Source organism: Pituophis catenifer, unplaced genomic scaffold (assembly GCF_029215685.1).
Source record: "Pituophis catenifer annectens isolate HBS135680 unplaced genomic scaffold, rPitCat1.0.hap2 SCAF_7, whole genome shotgun sequence".
NCBI lineage: Eukaryota > Metazoa > Chordata > Lepidosauria > Squamata > Colubridae > Pituophis > Pituophis catenifer.
Window position 1 is genome coordinate 65,016,286 of NW_027256887.1, and position 22,719 is coordinate 65,039,004.

At 37.6% G+C, this 22,719-nt stretch overlaps 1 protein-coding gene across 1 annotated transcript in view; it reads right to left on the reverse strand.

Moving 5' to 3' along the window:
• Nucleotides 1-1,305: 1,305 nt before the first annotated feature.
• The window catches only part of TOM1 (target of myb1 membrane trafficking protein), a 28,411-nt gene continuing 6,997 nt past the window's right edge, over nucleotides 1,306-22,719 (reverse strand). The window contains exons 2-15 of the mRNA XM_070947033.1: nucleotides 21,924-22,008; nucleotides 20,584-20,662; nucleotides 18,222-18,371; nucleotides 17,340-17,474; nucleotides 16,519-16,665; nucleotides 15,186-15,302; nucleotides 14,818-14,951; nucleotides 14,680-14,713; nucleotides 13,359-13,473; nucleotides 12,856-12,976; nucleotides 6,884-6,959; nucleotides 3,436-3,495; nucleotides 2,955-2,994; nucleotides 1,306-2,407 (exon numbers count right to left, since the gene is read on the reverse strand). Coding sequence (XP_070803134.1) covers nucleotides 2,256-2,407; nucleotides 2,955-2,994; nucleotides 3,436-3,495; nucleotides 6,884-6,959; nucleotides 12,856-12,976; nucleotides 13,359-13,473; nucleotides 14,680-14,713; nucleotides 14,818-14,951; nucleotides 15,186-15,302; nucleotides 16,519-16,665; nucleotides 17,340-17,474; nucleotides 18,222-18,371; nucleotides 20,584-20,662; nucleotides 21,924-22,008 — 1,445 coding nt within the window. The 3' untranslated portion in view covers nucleotides 1,306-2,255. The remainder of the gene's footprint in view (nucleotides 2,408-2,954; nucleotides 2,995-3,435; nucleotides 3,496-6,883; nucleotides 6,960-12,855; nucleotides 12,977-13,358; nucleotides 13,474-14,679; nucleotides 14,714-14,817; nucleotides 14,952-15,185; nucleotides 15,303-16,518; nucleotides 16,666-17,339; nucleotides 17,475-18,221; nucleotides 18,372-20,583; nucleotides 20,663-21,923; nucleotides 22,009-22,719) is intronic.

Sequence of the window (22,719 nt, forward strand, 5' to 3'; positions counted from 1 at the left end):
GCTTCCTCCCACTGATTTTCTTAAGTTTATCCTCTATCAGGTCAGGACAGTTCCCACTGAAATTAGCAGCTCTGGGCTGTAGCCCATTATCCCAATGAGGACTCCCACGAATTGTGAAATTCGCAAAAACGACTAAATCCATTTGAAAATCTATTAGCAAAATGTGCTTCTTGTGGCACATCTGGTGATAACCATCCACATTATTTTGGGGAGTATTCTTTTGGGAATATCTGCCTGTAACAATCTGGACATCCTTGGACAGCATGCATTTCTGTCACTTTCAGTATAAATAATCCTGTTACAGCAAGGAATTGTCCACAATGGTTCCTGTCCTTAATTTCCTGGGAATGCAAGGTTCTGCGATATTGTTTCTCCATGTGTAACTGGTTCAGGAGTGCTATCAAAGTAGAAGCCTAGGATCTCATTCAGCAGAATGAGTAGGAAATCCAAACATATGGCCAACCTGACTGAACACAACCATTTAACATCATGAAGTTCAGAGTCTACAGCTTCCTATGTGCACTATAGCACTTATCTGATTGGTACCTTACAAATATAATAGCTGTGATGTGCATGGTATGCATAGATGCAGCTCTGGCATTTACCTGGGCAATTTGTGAAGGTTTTCTGAGCTGTTAAATTTGCCTACCGCCTCTCTCACATTTACACATTTAACCGAAATAAGTATACTTCTCTCTTTACTTGCGTTTGTCCCTCATCACCAACAACCAAAGAAACATTTTTTTTTAAATTATCAGTTTTGGCTTCTTTATAACCTAACTGTCAAAATATACTAAAAGTAGAAAATTAATCTGGGGAAAAACCTTTTAAGCTAAAAACGCTACACTGAATTTCAAAAAGAAGTTATGATGTGCCAAGATTTTAATATACAAGTTTCCCAATCTAGGGCCACTGAAAAGAAAGACAAGTTTATCTGTATTTTCTAAAAGAATTGCTATCATATTAATTACAGAAATTGACAGATGCTAATCTTAACTGTACAGCTTAATCTGAGTGCTAATGTCCTAGTTCAATGCTCTAGAGCTTGGGTTTTATGAGCCTGGTATAAGAATATCCATGTTCAGTGGATACGTACAGGTGGCACCTACTCAGCAAATGTTCACATTTTTTAAAAGTCTAAATTAATACAGACAAACTTCAGTTAGGAGTTACTTCCTTGCTTTGCTTTTGTGCTAGGAACTACAAACTCTTGCTGAGAAGCCTTTTGACTGCTTCTCCTTGTACTCTTTCTCCACATTTGATTAGAAACTGTATTATAATGTAAGCCAAATTTGACAGAAAACATATTTGTAGTGAAGTCATTTCTTTAATATGGCATATACAAAGCAAGTCTCCCAATTACATGGCATAATTCAATATTGCCTTCCCCCAAAACCGTTCTTTAACCATAAACCTGGTGAATGTCATTTGCAGTTCTTTCTGAGAATGACAGTGGAGCGCAATCTAAGGGAAAATTATGGTGAAATCAGAAAAGTCATGATAGTGGGTTTCATCAGATTCAACTTTTTTTCCCAGAAAAATCTTTGCTTCCTGGACATTCTAGCTTTGAAAATTGAAAGAAGTCATGGAAGAAATTGATACTGCTCAGAATTACGCACTATGCAGCTGGTATCTGGACTGGAGAGAGAATGTGCTTAGCTTGCGAGCAGAATCCTTCATGCAGAAATATTGGTATGTAACAAAGTGTTTACATGTGTGTGTGAAAAAAGACCACAAACAGTACTCTTTTTTTTTCTACAGCAAACTGGATCTGTAGTTTCCTTATTGCTAGAGGAGAAGAAAAACACAGAAAAGCCAGCTAAGGATTGAAAGAAGCAGCCCAATTTGACCATTTTGTGCAACTACCTGTGGGATTTGGAAAAACTGACAAATCCTACTACCCATTTTCAGCACGACTTTTAAGAGTCATCATCATTGGAGAAAGATATGCACAACAAAACAATGAAGAACACACCCAAGGCTGCCTAGATCTCCCTGGAGAAATCCCCGTTCATCTGGCAAATACATTTGACAGCTCTGCAACTTCTTCCTACTGCTTGCTTTGCTTTAGTGTCCCCTGTTGCAGCAATGATTAACCTAACTTGAAGCAGTCTGGAAAGAAGGCAGGAAGAAGGAAAGGGGAAGATTCTCTTCTCCGATCTTGTCTCCTTTTGATTCCCCTCTCCCCCCCAAGAAGTGCAGTGCAGAACACACAGGTCCTCTTGTAACCACGGCACACCAAGCCGCAGAGCAGCTCATAAAGCGAACATTGTATCTTCGTCTTTGTCCTTCTTTTGCTGAGGACCAGAGTTAGTGGATGTTGTGGAAGGAGCCCCTGTGGGGGTGCTGGGAAGGGTAGGAAGCTGATCTGCCACCTTTGCACGCTCCTCAAGGAATCTGTCAAACTCTGGGAAGAAAGAATTAGAGACTCTTTTAAAAGAGGAAGAATTAAGCCAGGGCTGGAAGGGCACTGGAAGGAACTACAGCTGAAATATCTATGAGGGGCTCTTGGTGCTCTCTGAGCTTGTTTGTTTTCTTGCAGGCCTTCCATTACCCAAACAGGTAATGCAAAGTCTGAAAGAAAACAACCAAGCTCAGAGAGTACCAAGGACCCCTCATTTCAAGTCTGAGTTACAAATATTCTCTTCTATTGGTGAAACACATATCTGGAATTGCACAGATCCTATCGCTGTGGTAATAATCAATGACAAACAGTTGCTTTCATTAGGGCCTAGATACAAGAGCTAACGAATCTAACAGGTAACCCTATTAGGGGATTACAAAAATTACAGGCATGCTAAGAAATTGTGTGTATATGTGTGTGTGTTGTTAATATAAGATGGTTTGATTTTAGACTTCGTACATATGGGGTCAATAGTTGAAAAACATTTCAGGCTGAGTAGCTGGACAATATCAGTCACAAAGGACAGGATATACAATTGGAAATAACTTGCCTTCACTGGTGACACCCTTTGGATCCACTGTCTCGTTTCCCTGAGGAGAAAAAAAAAGGCAATATGGAAACCAAATAAGATTAAATGGAAGCTCGCAGGACTCACTTAGAACATAATTTTCCAAAAATACTAAGATCTGTTATATGTTCAGCCACCATACCTACAGAGTAGATAAGTGTTTCAAGGAGCAGTTGAATTTGGGTCACTGATATCAAATTTCAGTTTTTAATGTCAGTGACAGACAGACCTGGCCACAAGAAAGGAAGAGTAGACATTTCCTTTTCAGTGTCAGAAGAGACTCAAGCAGAATAATACAAGAGAGGAAGTCAGTCTTAGTAGTTAATACTTATCATCTCTATAAGCTAGAGACAGAATCTAGGATCCCCTCCATTTAATTATGTCCCTCCCCACAAGACAGTTGGTAGGATGAGCCAGTAATTAACTCCTTCTTATACACAAGTATTTCATCTTTATTACATACCCCTTCAGTGGAGATCCACTGTTCAATTTCCTCCATGAAAGCAGCCTGGGATACAGGAATCTGACAAGGAAAGTGAGAGAGAAAAAAAAGACCAAATAGTCTTTGTATATCCATGTTTGTAAAATATTATATATCTCCTCAGCCCTCAGGGTTAAAAAGTCATGGTTTAAATCAGTGCAATTCTTGGTTCAACATTTCTTAGTGTCACTGAAGAATGATTTGAAATCTTTCTCACACAGCTTGGGCCTTACCTTGCTGGTACAAACTTTATGGATAACATCATAATGTATATGGAGAGACATCATTAATTAGAAGACTTTGACAGATGTTTTAATTTTATTAAGCAAAGCATAGAAATCTTCTGTGTTTTAGTTGATTTTAGGTCATATCACTGTATTTAACAAGCCTAAGGAACATTTTGCAAAACAAAATCGGGTAATTTATGTCTAGCAAAAGTGCTTCTGTGGGCTTCTGCTTTGCTTCCATCTTCTAATATAAAGGCCACTTTAAGCTCTGACTACAGCCACTGTGGCACAAAAATTATACACTTAAGATCTGACAAATAAGATTTTTCAAAGTTTCACTTTTTTCCTCTACACTTTCATCTCTTTTGGCTAATTATTATCCCTTACACTAATCTTCCTACAGTTGTTTTTTGTGGGGACAAGTGGAGGAAAGAGTGATGTGTATGTTGGACTTCCTGAGTAAAAGGTGGGATGTAAATCCAAGAAAAGGATTTAAATAAGATTCTCGTATTTTGCCTATTTCCTGTGTTTAGCAAAATAGGTTTAAAGTATTTCTAAAATTTAAAGGAAATAGGGTTTCTTATATAAACAGTGTATTAGGTCAGTCATTTTTACTTATTGCTTTTAAGCATATAACCTGTGCCTGTGATACGAAGGGCTTTGTTTCCATTACAAATCAAAAATGAAAACTTGCCTGGGGAATTATATTGTAATTTCACAATGTAATGATGAAACTCCACTTCTTACTTCCCCATGTCTTCATTTTTAAGTTCATGTTCCTATCTTAAACCAAATAAGCTTATCTTGATAAGCCAGAATGTGCAAAAGAAAGAATGTATGTTTATTTTGGCTTTCACTATTCAAAAGCAAGCAGGTGAGGTCTCAATAGACAGATTCATAAGTTAAGAAAGAAATATTCAAAGTTAATGCACAAATACCATTAAGGCAGAAAAAGTATTGAGCTTTTGTTTATAAAGCCATTGGAAAACAAAGAGAAAAGAAACAAATGAAGAGAAGCCAACTAGCCCAAGGAAAGAAATCATGCAATCAGTTCCTTTAAAGCCACTACCAGAGTCTGGTCTATTTTTATCTCATTCTCTTCCCTCTGCCAAGATAAAGCTCTTTTTTCTTCTTCTGTTCAAATCAAACTGGGTCGAAAATTTGGGGAAGAGAGGCATTATTAAGAAAAATGTGGTCATAATTTATTTTATCCCCAGAAGAGCTTTCTAGAACAGATGGAAAATGAGAGCTACTAAAGTAATCCAGAACAGTGTATGGGTTCAGCTTGGACAAAGCAGTACAATTCCAATCCTAGGTTGATGTTATTGATTAGTTAATGGCATGTATAATCTTGGAATCTCAGGATCAGAATGATAGGCAGCCGGATATTGATCCTAGTATTTGTGCATATATTTCTCCTGAAAGTGGGTGCTACAGAAAAAAAAGTCGAAAGAAGAGGCAAATCAGAACTTGCCACTAGATGACTGTATGAGCACTTTGTGAAAGTACAAATCCTTGCTTGATATGGAACCTTGTAGGTTATGGTCACTTCATAATCCTTTATCAATCTTCCTTCTCATTTCCCCTTGAAATAAGGAGAACATTTCTAGTCTTTCATGAAGATAGTCAGAAAGAAATAATGGATTTTTTGTACATAATCTCTGGACTGTAATGCAATGCAAGTGCATTCAGAGCTATACACGTTATGTTACAAAGATGGTGGGAATAAATTAAAAAACTGTAGAAGATTCTATTTTGGCTATTGTAAAAATTTTTGTAAAAATGTTTCCTCTACCCAGGTAGAATCTGGAATGTGGCATTTTGAAGAAGAGGTTGCTTGGCTTCAAACCTAATCGTATCGCTTTGTCGGCTGTTGTCCCCACACAGTGTTCAATCTGTGCCACAATATGCTCGCTATGCTTTAAGCGCTTTTTAAAATCTTCCCCAGCAGAGATACATTCTCACCATTCCTTGGCGCATCATCCAGTTTGCAATTGGGGCCTCATCAGTAGAACCACCTGGCTCCAGCTAGTTAAGAGAAAATTTGTTTTCAAAGAAGATAGAAAATGTGGGTGATGAGGACAGAGGGGAGCAATGTAGGGGGACTATCCTCCCTCTATCTAAAAGATCATGGGGGAACTTCTCTCTTGCCTGTCATTCTTTTTAATGAAATTGAAGGAACTTATGGCCCAAGTCCGTAAAAGAAAGTTGAATTATCTACAGAAAAGCAAGAAACTGAATGGAGAAAAAGTGCCTTTTGCTCTTAAGGACTGAATTAAAGGAGGATAGCTATTTAAGGGGTGTAACTCAAGCTTTAAAAGAAGTTCGATTCAGATGGACTATATTTGAAAACTGTGTTATTATAAAGTGGATTCAACACAGGGAGGCGATATATTTAGAGAACTGCTCATCTTTTTGACTGTATTTACCCCAGGGTGAATGCATAGGACTCATTCTCTTTTGCAGAGGGTTTTTTTTTTAGTATTGCATTTTTAGAACTTGATGACTGTTAACTGATTGAAGAATTTTGATGATACATATTGCATTTTTAATTAGCATCTTTTCTTATGGTTGAGGTATAATAATTCCAAGATACTGTATTGTGGAACTGAAGTATTATTATGAAGTATTAAAATGTTATATATTTCAGAACTTTGTGGAAATATCTTTTAAATATTTGAGTTATGTTTTTCCAATTAGATTGAATTTTAATGAATTATTGGACATAATGCAGTGCATTACTATGGATCTTTGGTTTGCATTATTGCTGAAAGCATATAAGTAATCTATTGTGATTTATTATGAACTGTTGTGGGAACTATATCGTGAAAAATTTGCTTGAAAATGAATTGAAATCTGAAATCATTTTTGCCTCCTCTTAGAATTGCTTTACAGTATTTACCCTCACTATGGGTAGATATATGTTCTCTTACTTTGGAATGGTAGATATATTCATATACAAATTATACATGAAAACATAGAAAGCTGTATTATCAAGAAAGATGATTACTACAATTTCCCCAAATTTAGCATCCTTCAGTTATTTTGAATTTCACTTCACATTGTCTCAGCAAAATAACTGATTGGTTGTAGATCAGTGGTACATATGGGGAGGCCTTGAATAGGCAGGATATGCCTCTTCAATTATATAGTTATGTAGTTATATATACAACTGTCTAACAGTTTGATAGACAGCTACTCACTGCTCCTGTATTCTGTTGTCTGGCATCCAAAGCTCCAGCTAGACCTTTTGTTGCTAAAGGATCTTCATACTTCACCCTGAAAGAGGAAATCAGGTTAGCCAATAGACATGGGTTTAGGTATTTTATCTAAAGCACAGATATATGTTCCATATTTCTGGGGTGAGGTTGGGAGTGCTTTACACACCCACACCTCATATAGACATACCAATAGTCAGGCCCAATAGAAATTTATTATATAAATTACATGTCTGATTTGTAATTTTCTTTTAACCTTTCTTATTCATTTGATGCATAACAGTTGAATGTTCTTAAGTAAATTACATTTCTCTGAAGAAAAAAAATACTGTGATTGACTTATAAGTCTGTCTGTCTGTCTATCTATCTATCTATCTATCTATCTATCTATCTATCTATCATCTATCTATCTATCTATCTATCTATCTATCTATCTATCTATCTATCATCTATCTATCTTGCCCATAATTTGTTAAACACTGGCACATACATGTACTTAGGTTGACCGTAAAACCAAATTTAAAAAAAAGAGATGAAAGACGAAAGGATTTAGAGAAAATTTTAATGTCAAAATTAATAAACTCCCCTTCAACTGTCTCTTTTTATAGGCTCATACAATATTAAAGAATTTTCAAGGAATAGATGGTGACATCAGACATTAGATTTAATTTATTATACTGATTAGTTGTGGTCATTTGAGGATGAAATAAAACAGCAAATTCATCTGCATTAGAAATTGGAAAATAGATAGTTCAGATAGTTGCATACAGTTAGGATTCACATTTAGAAGTAAAATAACAATCAGAAAAACAACTATTTCATTATTGATAATCCGTAGATCTCTCAGAGGAATTATTTACAATGTATGTTCACAATTTTGCTGGACATTATCTAGAATGGCTTCTAGCAAATGTGTGAACCTGAAGGCTTTTCTGTGCTTTTATGAGTGATTCAAAGACTATACCCAACCTCTGCCCAAATTCCATGACAAAATTGCTGACCCCTAGAGTTTGTAAATAATTCCTTAAATATAAATTTTATGTAATTGTTGACAGACATTTGGATAGCATTTTAGGACACTGGCAGCACAGAAGCACTGGTGTCAACATTCCTAAATTCCCGAGCGTTCTTTGTAATATATCCTTTAACCACCCATCAATCCCAGGTTTGTAGAATCCTTCACACTTTAAAAAACGGCTTACTTTGTATGTTGAGAAGGCTATGTGAAAACTGTAGAAAAGTCCTTGCTCTACATTCCATCTCTATATGATTTCCACTGTAATTGTGGTACTGTAGTTATAATTTGATGATACTATTGGTATGAATTATTTATTATTTTTAGCAGACTTAGAATATTTTGTTTTTGTAGCTGCTGCAGATTAGAATGGCTGTAAATCATCTTAAGCACTGATGTGCAAGAATAAAGTGAGCAAAGAGTTAAGATGCAACAAAGATTTTAAATCCAAGTCTTTGATAGCTAGATCTTTATCTATTGCATATTGATTTGCATGCATATATACTAGGGGAAGCAACTGCAATTGTTTCATTCTAAAATTTAATATTCAATTATAGTTTCACTGAATTTTACTGTATGTTTTCCAAATGTGATAAAGCACAGAAAGTCAGATTGCATACGTGTAGAATCTGTTTTGTTTTGACTAGAATTAAGAAATTCTGAGTTTGCACATCTGTCAAATACCAGAACTAAATGGAGTGCCTAGTCATTCAGCATAAAAATCCATTCCTAGTCAGCTTGAACTTTATTTTGGTTACAGCTGATGGGGAACCAATTTGTTGCTGCTAAACGGAGATTTAGAATAAGTAATTTTAGAAAAAGTAATTTTATTGCAAGAGTACTGAAATGTGTTGGTTGAGAATAGAGGAAAGGCTGTAAGTCACCCAATGATTCTGAGTATTCTCAGCTCTTCGACATCTTAAGAACTAAACCTAAAAAACCCAGTTTGTTTGAGAATGTAACCTGATCCTCTAATCAAATCTATATACTATTTTGAGAAAAATATAGTTTTGCAGCCTGCATACACTAAGCAAATAAAACACTCTTCTATGCTATCTTTTAGTCTGATATTTTACAGAAGGCATTCTGAAGTTGGTAGTTATGGGGAAGGTTAAAAGATTATAATAGGTACTAATCTGCTGTGCCTTGCTCCTAGCAATCTGTCTGTTTGTTTATTGAGATTTTTGCAAACATTAAGTATAGCTCCACAGGAAGAGGGAATAAGGTACTTTCATTTAAATACAGTGTTATAGGCACTCAGTATAGAACTGCACATGCATAGAGTTCTATATCTCTATTTCACTTTAATGCATAAATTTAACACACATTACATGCTCTGTTTTGTAGGTAAAATTAGGCATAACTTTTCCAGATTAATGCATACAGCTATTGCGATGCTGAACATAATCTCATAGAAACTGTTTCATACAGTTACACCCTTTTGAAAAAAATAACTCATTTTTGTTATTTACTCTAAAGTATACCCAGATCTGCATTCTGTCTACACTCTACCTAAATAAATTCTTTCTTACACAGGGTCAATGCAGCCTTGGATAATGTTGCGTCAGAAATGAATTCCCCCGAACCATATTTCTGTCCCACCCCATAATCACTGGGACATGTTCCTTCTTGTAGCCAGGGGGTTGGGCCACCTCTGCTCAAACTTTTCAAAGAAATGCTCATCAGTGAAGGGCCCACTGTGCACAATAGCATCGAGGATGAAGCAGAGTGCTACCACCATACCAGTGACAAGGCAGAAAGGCAGGAATGGTTTAAGGTTTTGCCAGAACTTGTTCATGATGTTTTGGAAAGATACCGAAAGCCCAACTCTAGTAAAGTTATCTTGATCTGACCGTCGAAGCATAGAAAAAGAAAAGCACAAACATATGCGTGAATAAAGGCAGGCTGCAGAATAAATAATCCCGATCTGGTTTCCAGGCAAAAAATTAAAATAGGAGGCAACCAGTCCAACTTGAGATAGCAGAATAAACTGAAGATGTCCCTTTATCGGAAAGATTATATTTATCTTAATCTTAAAAGGATTAAGTAGTGCTGGAGAAAATATGCTGCCAGTTCCTATGCAATTATCCAGAGTGGGAAAAGATCAGCCAGAGTGGATGTCAAGAGATTAAATTTCAACTACTTCTAGTGCTGGTTCACTCTCTCCGCTTTCTTTCCATAGAGAAATGGAAATGAATAGTTCCCAATTCTACTTCATATTCCATTAACAGCAAGCAGGACGGGAGTCGTCTTCCTGCAGCCTGGTATATGGACGGGGCGTCCGTATTCTTCCTCTGCTATGGTTTCCCTTCATCTTTGAACCAGGCAGAATCTCTGAAAAGGCGCGCTCTGCGGCAAGCATTATAAGCTCTTCAGTGGCTGGAAGAGCTGAATCAGTGGGTGCCTAGAAGCATACTGGCACGTAGCCTATTTTGCTAAGTGTTGGAGGGGCATAAGTGCACATGGCTATAAAAAACATCTGTTTCTATTAGCACCGATGTCACTCAAAAACTTGCTTTAATCATATGCCATGAAGTCTGAAAAATACGCCAGGACCCAGCTGTGGTTTTTTGGAACTACCGAATTGGGCAAGACCCTCAGAATTAACCATATATCATTGCAAGACTAAAGTCAGATAAATAGTACTTAGAATTCGTATCATACTTCTTTACTATACAAAATGCCTCATGTAATTTTCATAGCCATTCTGCAGAGTGGATCAGCACTCCATTATTCCTATTAAACAAATCTTGGAAGAAAGTGAGGGAAATTATGGTTATTTTAAAGCTATTTGGTGAATGCATAGTTTTGCACCACCAGGAACGTGTCAGGAACGTGGCAAAATAGCCAGTCCTGTTGTAGGAAATGTCTGTTGCTTTATAGAGTGAAGAGCTGAGTCAATTTTTAAGATGATTATCTCTCAAACAACTAGGTAATTAAGAATATGTGAGGAAATTAAAATCAAAGAAGTTTCTGACAAACAAGCAGAACAGTTTCCTCAGAGAAATGCTAACTCAGCCATTCGCTGTGGCAACAGCTCATGCTTTTAGCTTGCATAACAGCTTGCAGAAAGTCTGCATTACCACCTCTAGATAAATAAATAAAGAAGGTGCAGATAGTCCTCAACTGCCGACCATCTGTTAAGCAACTGTTTGAAATTACAATGGTGCTGAACGAAGGGACTTAAACATTGTACTCGAAGTTCTGACTGCTGTAATGATCCTGTGCTCACATGGTCACAATTCAGGAGCTTGACAATTTGCCCACCCTTACAACCAATCTCAGGGACGCTACAACTGCTCCCACCAGCCTATCTCCCCCACCCAATCCTGTCCTACTTGGGCCTACTTTCCAATTGGCACAGCCCCTACAGACCTTGGTCTGTTCCCTGTCCCACTGAGTTCCACACCCTTGGGCCAGCCCCAATGGGCCTTGCTCCGCTTACCTCTTCCAATGACTGCCTTTCCGAAAGAGAATCAGCCTGTCTGCTCTGCAGCTTTCCTATACAGAAACTACCTGGGGCCATGCTGGAAGCATGTACTATTTTGGAAAGCAGTCACAATTCTCACAATTCAAGAATAGCAGTCATTTCCAAAATGGCACATGCTTCCAAGATGACACTAAGCAGCTTCTATATAGGAAGGCTGCTGTGTGGCACACATCAGATGACTCTCTTTTGGAAAGGAGATTTCGAAAGATCACTTTTCCAACAGAATGTCCAGCCGATGTGTCACACAGGCTTTTACAAAGACCGCCTCACACCATTCTGGAAGTGGCTGCCATTCTTGCAATCTCTCAGAAGGACACGGTTTTCCAAATTGCATGATTTGGAAAATCATTCCTCTCTGAGAGATTGTACAACTAGTGCCCACTCCAGAACATACAAGGCTATTTCTGCAGGAAGACTGCAACGTCGCTTTGGCTGGGCACTCTTGGAGGTCAGAAAAAGTCAGTGGACCAAGGCATGACAGGGGCAGGAGGCCCAATGGGTGGAACCTTGGCAGGAAGCTATGCAAAGAGTGCCTTGAGCTTGGAAGAGGCCCTGAAAACCCATTACAGCCAGAGTGAGCAGGGGAGGTGTATAACAGTAACTAAAGCATTAGTCCTAATTGACGGTTACATTGCTAGACTGCTCTAATTCACGAATCTCTTCTTCATTTGCCCCATGCTATTAACAACAAACCTTCTATTTTATTGCAGCTGCAATTCACAGAAACCACTAGAGGTTTAGGAAATGCCAAGGGGGACAGGGAGTGGAGGAGAGAAATGTGCTAATTACAGCTCAGGTTTGCCCTAGTTCTTATGAGTAGAACAACAAAGAGTCTTTTGAAATCTCAACAATCTAATTCCCAAATCCACTATTATTGCATTATTGTTGGGGCATAATAAGACACAAAGTATGTTTTGTTAGTATCACTGTATTAAAAATTTAAGGAGTCTGAAATACCTGAAATTCAGTAGTCTATTGTCAAAAAGGAAATATAATTCTGAATGGTAATACTCTGCTAAGGGAACCCATCATTCCCAAACTGACACCAAAACTAGGATTTTCAACTTCACATACAACATGGCAAGACTGATGCTACATGAGTCAAGTGACATCACTTTCAAAATGTATTCTTCATAATACTGGAAGCCTTAATTTCAGTCTCTTGGTTTTTCTCATTTTTCTTTTCTACTTGCAGGACTTTTAAGAATTTTGGATTAATAACTTCCTTCTCTACATGAAAAATATGGAAGGGCAGATAGCTGAAAGCTTTTGAAATTATGTCTACATTTAAAAAAATAAAATCAACATTTTGTATAGATTTAAAACAAAATGACACTAGTAAAATCTGAATATAGATATACATTACCAATTCACTAATTCAATCTCTTAGTTTGAAAAGTTTGCTTTACAGTATTCATTATTTTTGCCCATATAACGGGTATATTCACTTACTCTTTGCGTTGCTCAGCTAAGGAACTGCCACGGGTCAGTGCAAACATATCAAACTCTTCTTCCAGTTTGCTAGAATTATTGAGGGATTGTAAACCTGAACTGACACTGTTAGCACCGAGATCTACAAGGCAAAGGACAGCAAGGTATCATCTAGAATGTTAAAAATATATGAATATGTAATGAACCTATCAATCTGAAAAAGAAGAATCAAGTTTTCTTGCACGGAGGGGGCAAATTTTTCAGATGAAGAAAGTATTAGAAAGATCTATTGTGACTTCTACACAGCATGCATTTGGGCAAAGATGGCTATCAGGTTTTCAATAATTTCTCAATAAATCTGCCTATTTCTGCTTGTGTTGGCCTACATTCAAACAATGTTGTTTTTTTTAAAAACAGGAGGGAAATTGTATAAAAACTAGAGACAGCTTGCAAAATGGCCAGAATTCTGAATATGAATGGGGAAAAGAATTTTATAGTCTTACAAACTCAATTAAGGTACTTACCAATTCCTGCAAGCTGAGATGAAAGTGTATTGGCAGTTTCAGGAACTTTTTGTGCTGGTGTGACACTAGGTCCCATGTCAAGCATACTGTTTTCATTCTGTGTGTCATTTTGTTGCTTGGAAAAAAAAAAGAAAGAAAATCAATTTTGCTAATCTTGGATTACTGTGAAGGATTACAGCATTTCTTCCAAAACATGCCTCCCAATTCACTGATCATGTGTTCTGATTTTTCGGGGAAATCCAGTCAAGGACATGGAAGCCTCAGAAAAGGGTGATATGAATGAAAAGTTGCTACACAAGGTCCCTTCCAACTCTGTTATTGTTACATGAAACAGTCAGTTAAAAAGGTGTTATTGTTTTAACAAGGAAAAAAAATAAAGAAAAGGTCATCCAATGTTCAAAGGAACTCTCACATAAGCATTTCCTGTGGCATCTTAAGACTTCAATACATGACAGACTTCATACTTCTAATATAGGTTCTACCATGCAATCAGTAAAAGTTTGGACTTGAAGTTTATGCCATGCTATTAAAGGATGGTTGTGGAAGTATATGACAAAAATGACAAGTCTAGTGTACACAAATGAAGAAAATGTTTCTAGGATGAGATGAAAACATTATTCACCATCTCAAACTATTCCCTAGATTGACTGGCTGTTCTTGTCCATTTCTATCTGGAAAAGCCAGATCTGAATCTAGGATCTTTGGCACAGAGTACAGAAACTCTTCCCCTAAACCACAGCTATTGCCCTGGTTTAGGATCAGTCCAAACAACCAGGTATACTAATGAACAATCCTCCTAGAATCTTTCTCTAAATCTAGTCAATGCAAAACTTAGTTAAATTTTATGACATGCATCCTGAATCATAAACTGATATACATCCTGTATTGGAAACATTTTGGCCTCACCAAATGGAGGCAAGTTCACCAGCAAAATGCCACTAGAACTTTTAACATCTTATCACTTTTAGATGGAAAAAAATCTAACTACAAATATTTGAAGTATGCTGCTGCAGCTACTAGCTATTTTATCTCATTCTCTAGCAATATCAATAATATGACCTCATGAGCATGCTTTGAAGGAGTGACAGAGTGGTTCAATGGTCAAAGAATTGCACTAGGTCTCAGGATCCCAGGATCAAGTCCAACTTCAGCCAAGGAAATTTATAGATAATTTTAGGCCACACACTCTTTAAACCCAAGCTACCTCTCTGGGTGGCTTTGAGGGTACAGATTGGTGAAGGGAGTGCCATGTATGCTCCACTGAGTTTTTGGAGAAAAGGTGGGCTATAATTCAAACAAAATAAGTAAAATGCTGAAATACCTTTGCAGGCTGACCAGATCGGAGCCGTTCAAACCTATGAGAATCAATGAGATAGTTTCAATGGAAAACAGCAAGGCTGATTTACATATAAAAGAGAAGGAAAGGATAAGGGAAAGGGAAAGATGATCTCAGAAATACCGTTCGTGGCGCAGGAAAATATTATTGAGGTTGTCATTGACGATGAGCAGCTCCTCAGTTAACTGTTCATTAAGGATGCGGGGAATCAGCTCCAATATACGCTGCTGCATTGCTTTACATGTCCGATTCAGTTCCTACCCACAGAAAGAAGGTACAAGTTATGGGAACAGAACAAAGAAACTAGGTTAAGAAGCAGCTGCAAATAACTAATCAGTTAAAAATCTATGTTTGTTCGTCCAGGTCATGAATCCAAAAAATAGTTTTTTGGAGGTGGGTTAAGGCTCCTCTCAATGATTACTAGTTTGAACTAAATGAAATCATTATATAAATAGCAACAATAGTAGATGTCACATTTCAGCACTTCCTACCTGGAGCAGTTCAAGGTCAGAAGGTTCAGTTTGTCCTGGCACTAATTCTGTTAACATCTCAGACATTACTTTTACATTTCCATTCACCACTTCCAATTCACTGCGTAATTTTCCAATCTGAAAACAACAATAGAGGCATTTTCTAAGCATTCCATTACTGATGAACATGTTGCCTTAATTTGTCAAATCAATACTTTATCCAGCGAGTATAGTCTGGTTGCTCTTGCCTATAAAATTTTCTCTGTTTTGTTAGGTGTGATAATTTAAGCATAAATAAGCTCAGTATTTTCCTGCTTCCTTCCTGGATATTTTCAGGAAGAGATTTTAGATTTTGAGTTAATAACACTTACTTTTACCTTGAATTCTTCAACTCTATGGTTAGACAATTGCAAATAGCTATAGGAGCTGAGTTTGTCCTACCTGCTACAATAAATAACTAGAATTTTGTCCCCAGTGTTATGTCATTATAGTCAGCATAACCTAAAGACTAACAGCTAAAAGTGGAAGCTAAGAAGCATCACTTCAAACTTTGCAGATAAGTTATGAATAGATGACAAAGGGTGTGACATACGTACTAATGGATGTGGTCTTATTTGTGAATAATACATGGGAGCCTGGCTATTCCCCCTCTCTCCTAGCTTTTGCTCAGAAATAAAGTTTTTATAAGGGATGAGGTGGCTCAGTGGCTAAGACGCTGAGCTTGTTGATCAGAAGGTTGGCAGTTCAGCAGTTTGAATCCCTAGTGCCGCGTAACAGGATGAGCTCCCGTTACTTGTCCCAGCTTCTGCCAACCTAGCAGTTTGAAAGCACGTAAAAAATGCAAGTAGAAAAATAGGGGCCACTTTGGTGGGAAGGTAACAGTGTTCCGTGCGCCTTTGGCGTTTAGTCATGCCAGCCACATGACCATGGAGACATCTTTGGACAGTGCTGGCTCTTTGGCTTTGAAACGGAGATGAGCACCGCCCCCAGAGCCAGAAACAACTAGCGTGTATGTGCCGGGGAACCTTTACCTTTACCTAATATTTTTATACTGAATATCTGAAATGCAAAAAAAAGACAAACTATACTCTCTGTATGACAAATGGTAATAGGATTGCAGACAATTTACCATCAACCCAACTCAAGAGAGGAATCCTTATATCCTGTCTAAATCATGTGCTTGATATTGTTACATGCACTGCTTGCTCTTTCAGACAAACATGTCCTTTGACATTGGTCCATAAGTGTCTGGATTCCTTTTTTCAGAAACTTGCCATAATGAAATAGAAAGGGGTGGTCTTCAACAAGAAACTCTCTTATATATAGGGAAGGGAGTGGTTTATGTTGCTCTTACCTGGTCTGGCGTAGGTGTGATAGAGGCATCAGCTGCAATTTCTGGAACTTGTGGTAAAGATACAGGGTGCAGGATTGAATCTATCGCTTGAGGAGAATCTGCTGATGAAATAATTCCTGACTGGGCTTCTGGTGGCGTGTATACAGTCTAAAGAGAAATCCATAAAGGAGAGGAAGAACAGTTGAGTTATTTCTATGGTATTAAAAAAAAAAAAATCCGCCCAGTATATTATATGCTGTTTTTCATACCCACAAATATGGTGTTTTCTTTTTATCTAAGTAATGAGCCAGTCCTGCAGGTCAAAGTGTTTCCCATTCCGCTTAATATTTATCTGTGGCTTCTAAAGCAGTCACTGCAACCTGGCTCTTTCCATTTCTCTGCATGAGCAGCGAGCAGCAGATAGGATGAAATATGTTGCTTTTCAAAGCAAAGCAGATTTTCAATTAGATTGTGCGATTTGGGAGAAATGTGCAAAACTGCATAGGCAGTTTTTGTTCAGAACTCTCAACTATATCTTACAGGGGTTACGAAGCCTGTTTCTTAAATTCTGTATAGTTCTTAGACTTTGATTTTGATAGCAATAAATTCCCCTTTGAATCCAAGGGATCTGCTTACTTTCACTACACTTGATGTATCTTGCCATACAGCTCTTTCATTTTCTTTCATAACATGTATGAGTTTGGAAAGGGAAAAAATGGGAACAAATCAACATCACTGTTTCTAAATATCTCCAAGATATATTCCATATAATATTATTCATATAATATTTTGCTCTAGTATTTGTAATGCAAATGAAGAATTATTGTGCATTCAACATTTACCCTCTGGGGTGTATGGATGGGTGATAGCATATCTAGATCTGTCATGGGAAACTCCAGGCCTTTTCTCCTCAGGTCCTCATAAACAGTCACAACCCCGGTCAGGTCCGGTGTACTACGAAAGGCATCAGCCCAGGACTATAAAGACAGAAAAATCATTACAGTTTTTCATTTTTAAATTCCTGTGTGATTTTTTTTTAAAAAGCATGAACATTATGATTCTGTTAAACATGCAAGAAAAGCAGACTATGCATCAAAAGCAGAGAACAGTTACCAGATTTGAACATTCTGTTGTACCCTGGACATTTCAGCTTTTAAAAGGTTTTTGGCTGCACGGGCTGGTCAGAGTCTAAATATTGGAATGATCTGATAAATACTAGATATATGATAACATTAGCAGCATATATGGCTGTTAGAAAACCTGATTTTAACTTTTTAAAAATATTTAATTTATTAAATTTGCTCGCCACCCATCTTATCACAATGTTAAGTTTCTAGCCCCTGTGACTGTAGGCTTGTAGCTTGTTAGCTACTCTAACTGAGTTAAAAAGGTAGCTTCAGATTGTTGCCTGTGTTTTGCCTCTTACCATGAACAGTAACATAATTATTTATACAAAATAAGATCTAATATTATTTATAATTATTACTTTATACAAGATAATGTCTGATGCTAGGCAAATTGAATACATCTACAAGGTACATACATGTTTCAGATTTCACTTATCTTCAGGAAACCAAGCATGGATAGAAAGTTTACTTCTATTTAATAAGCATAGATTACATACTGGCATGAAAATAAACTAGGCTTGTGGTTTAGGCAAAGTAACCGTTATGATACATGGAGGGCCCTCTGAAAGACAGAAAATTTGACAGGGATATACTTACTTGGATGAGGGTCAGCACCTTATCATGTACAATGGCTGGAGGATTGTTTTTGGGAAGGATAGTTCGTACTAATACACCTTCTACAAAATCCTGGCTAGCGATCAGTATGTGAAAGCGATGGCCACAGTTTTTGACACACGTCTCAAGGACCTGCGAAGTCAAACAAGAGGCATTAGAAATTACTTCTGGTCTACTTGCTTTTTGCTTTTTCATTTAGTATTCTAGGTTAGAGATCACTCCTCTTTTCCAGGTATATCCTTGAGGTAAAGCACTTACCATAATAGCTTTCTCCCTTGCTAACACCCTCCTAATGGAACAGAACTGCCTGTCACTCAGTTTGTCAATAAAACTTAATTGGAAAGCTATCCCCACTTACAGATGGTAAAAAGCAAAGGTGAGAGAGAAAGTGAAGGTATAACTTTATGTATAGTGGAAGTAAAAAAGTCTATGCACCCATTAAAATACCAAGTTTGAGGTGTAAAAAAAATCAGACCAACAGAGAACAGAGAATAGAGCTGGAAGGTCTTTTAGTTAATCCTTGCTCAAGCAGGAGACCCTATACCATTTCAGACAGTGATGGAGCATCCACAACTTCTGAAGGCAAGCTATTCCATTGGCTGATTGCTCACACTGTTTGGAATTTTCTGTCACTGCGTTCTTTTATTTACCAGCTGAGCTCATCATTTCTGGACTATCAGACTTTCCGTACCTTGCCAAGAATTGTTATCAAAAGTTACTACGCATGTCTGCCTTCTTTCACTTGCTTCACACACTCTTTCTTTTGTTCTCTTGCCAGAAAGGTCCGGCTGAGAAATAGCCGGCAAAAACTATTTAAAAATGTAGCAATTACTTTTCTTAGTTAGTGAGGTGTTTTATTTTATAAATAAATAAATAAAAAATAAATAAATAAATAAATAAATAAATAAATAAATAAATAAATAAATAAATAAATAAATAAATAAATGAGTTTTATTAGAGAACTTTTCTTCGGGATTTCTTTTCAGAATATTGCAACAAGGAATAAGCCACGATCCATCCTCTAACCAGGGTGATTTGTCCCAGAGCCAAACATGGGATTAATCAATGCCCTGACATTTTCTCCTTAGTTCTAGGTTGCTTCTCTTTTTGGTTAGTTTCCATCCATTGTTTCTTGTCTTGTCATTTGGTGCTTTGGAAAATAGTTTAACCTCTTCGTGTTTGTAGGAGCCCCTCTAATATTGGAAAATCACTTCAGAATTTCCCCCACTTTTAATATAATATATAAGCTATACAATCTCCCAATTAATCATTTGTCTTGGCTGTGGGGTAGATGGCAAAAGAGAGACTTTTCTTACAAAGAAAAACATTCAAGCCCTGCTACCTTTTGCAAAAACCTATAGCATGTCTGACAAAAGCATGTGGGAAAAAGCCAAGCTGAAGTTTTTGGGTATAATTCCAAAAAGCATGTTTGGTGCAAAAACAATACCGTGCATCACCAAAAGTACACCATAGTTACAGTGAAGCACGGTGGTGGCAGCATTAGTCTTTGGGGCTGCTTTTCTTAGCTGGAACTAGGGCTTGAGTCAAGATGGAGGGAATTATGAAAGTTCCAAACATCAGTCAATTTTGGCATAAAACCTTTAGGCCTCTGCTAAAATGCTGAAGCTGAACAGGAATTTCACCTTTCAGCACGATGACCCAAAACATACCTCCAAGTCAACAAAAGAATGGCTTTACCAGAAGAATATTAAAGTTTTGAAACAGCCAGCCAGAGCCTGGATCAGAATCTAACCGAAAATCTTTGAAGTGATCCGAAGAGGGGGGAACGGGCATAGGAGATGCCCTTGAAATCTGACATTTGGAGTGTTTTTGCAAGGAAGAGTGGGCAAATATTTCCAAAGCAAGATGTGCCATGCTGATAGGCTTCTACCCCAAAAGGGTGAATGCTGTCATAAAATCAAAAGGTACTTCAACAAAATATTAGTTTAAAGGTATGCACACCAGTGGTGGGTTGCTACCGGTTCACCCCGGATCAGGTAAACCAGTAGCAGCGGTGGTAGAAGGCTCCACCCACCCAACCAGACGCTTCTGTGCATGTGAGTGAACTGGTAGTGACGGGTTTTGAAACCCGCTCCTGGTGCACACTTATGCAGCTACATTATTCTGGTTTCTTATTGCTATTTTCTCCCTAAAAAAATTCAGTTTGTTTTTAATTGAATTGTATATAGTTTATATGTTACATTAACGGTGGGGAAAATTCTGAAATGATTTATCTTGATCTGATTTCTTTTACATCTCAAAAACTTGGCATTTTAAAGGTAGGTTTTTTAAAGATGTAGGTTTTCTATATCCACCGTAACTGAGAAATTTGCACCCTACTCACCGTCAAAGCCAGCATCACTTCATGGAAATTCTTATTTCCCACAATCCTTTTCTTTATGGCTCGAAAAGCATCTTTGGGCCTAACAATAGCAAAGATCAGATAATAAAAATACTAACACTGAAAAACAAACAAAAGATATGCTTGCAATTTACCAGACAATAAGGGTCAGAATCAGGTTTCTTCTTTGTCAATTAGACCCTGGAATCACCTGTTGTGGCCCATCAATGGCCTGTGTGGATTGTAGCTGACTCTGACAGCGAGGAGGCTGGTGTGGTGTTACACCAGCAGCCTGTGCAGCTGGCACTCGAGTCGGACAATGGGGAGGCTGGAGAAGATGTGGTGCCAGAGGCAGGGATTCAGCCAGGGCCTTCAGAACCTCCAGAAGCTCTTTTAAGTGAAGAGGACGAAGAGGAGGAGCCTCTTCTTGACGCACGGGCGCACAGAGCGGCCAAAAGGCAGGAGTGGCTCCTCAGGAGGAGGTCTCCTCGAGAGTAAGGCTTGGGGCTAATTGGCCACTCCCTTAGCCTATTTAAGGAGGAACGACTGAAGCAATTTGTAGGGAACAACTTTAGTTCAATCTCCTTCGCGTCTGGATTCTCTGCAAATTGCTCCTGGACTTTCTGCCAACTGTAGTAAGATTGTTATTACTTTATCTTTGGTTTCCTTTAGGCTGTTAAGAAAGTTTCTTAACAGCCTTTGTTTTGAAAAAGACTGAGTTATTTTAGTAAATTAAATTTTGTACAAACTTTGTGCTGTATTCTTTGAGGTCCATAGCTGGGGCAGAATATCACCCAACCAAAGCACAAAAAGAGCAACCTCTTCTTCACAATACATTAAACAACTCTCTTCCCCCCAACACACATTTTTGTTCACGTGAATTAAAAGAACCAAGACTCCTAAACTTAACGAAGATATATGAAAATGAGGCACTAAAAAGTGAAAGCAGATATTTGAATTATTTAAAAAAAAATTAACAAGTAACATTAACAGATCTAAAGAAAAATACATTAACGAGATAACTAAGAATATTTTTATTTTTTCAGATTTCAGGAAAAGCGTGTAAGATTGATTTTACCCTTGTGCAAAGAATTACGACTTAGTAATGGAATTTTTGGCAGTGTTTGACAAAAACAGTGTTTGAGCAGTATGCTGCTTTTTGAAAATCATCACAAGACTCAGCGTTGAGCTGTTATGTTTTATTTCAATGCTCCCTGTTACACATATCACTTTTCCTGAGCTGGATGTGTCTTTAAGGATCTCAGAAATTGTGCAGGCTAATGCAAAATCATCTGTGAACCTACCCAGAAAATGACCATTGACTTCAGCACTTGTTTTCTTACCCTTCTTCTGTCTCATTAATGATGTCACAGATTTCCATGTTAAGAGCCCAATCTTCATTCTGTAAGGAGCCATCAGTAGCTTTCTCTGCAGAAATGGAAAAAATAGCAACCTCTAGTACTCAATTTCCTAGGCAGCTTCAGCCATGGCTGACTCTGAGAGGTTTATATATCAAATACACATAAACGTGCATGAAAAAAAAATAGTATAACAAGATCATTACAACTGGTAACAATATTCACAGTCACCAGGGAATAAATACAATTCAATTAAATGAATACATTCTCAAAACAGATCTACTCCTAAGGTCTGCTAATAGAGCCAGATTTTGATAGGTTTCCTAATCTTAGAAAGATTGGAGCCAGTCAGAGTTTAGGAAAAATATTTTAGAGAAGGGGAGGAGCAGTTGAGAAAGTATACTTTCTCAGTCCTTTCTGATGGGATTCCCTGAGAGAGGGAAGCCACATGGAGCTTACACTTTCTGATGGTATTGAATGGACAAATACAACTGGGAGACAGTCCTCATGACATTTATCTGTTATATAGAATCATACAGAGCTTTAAGGGTGACAACCATCATCTCAAATTGCACACAAAAGTCAACTGGTCACCAGTGCAGTTCTCAATGTACAGAGAACTGTACATAACTATTTGAACTGCTCCATTCTGGACCAATTACAACTTTCTAATGGTCTTCAACAACAGCACCATGCACAAGGTGTTGCAACAGAAAAAATGAACCAAAGTGTGAATGGCTATAATGCGGCCTTCTGTTCCGGGAAAGTTTGCAGTTGGTGC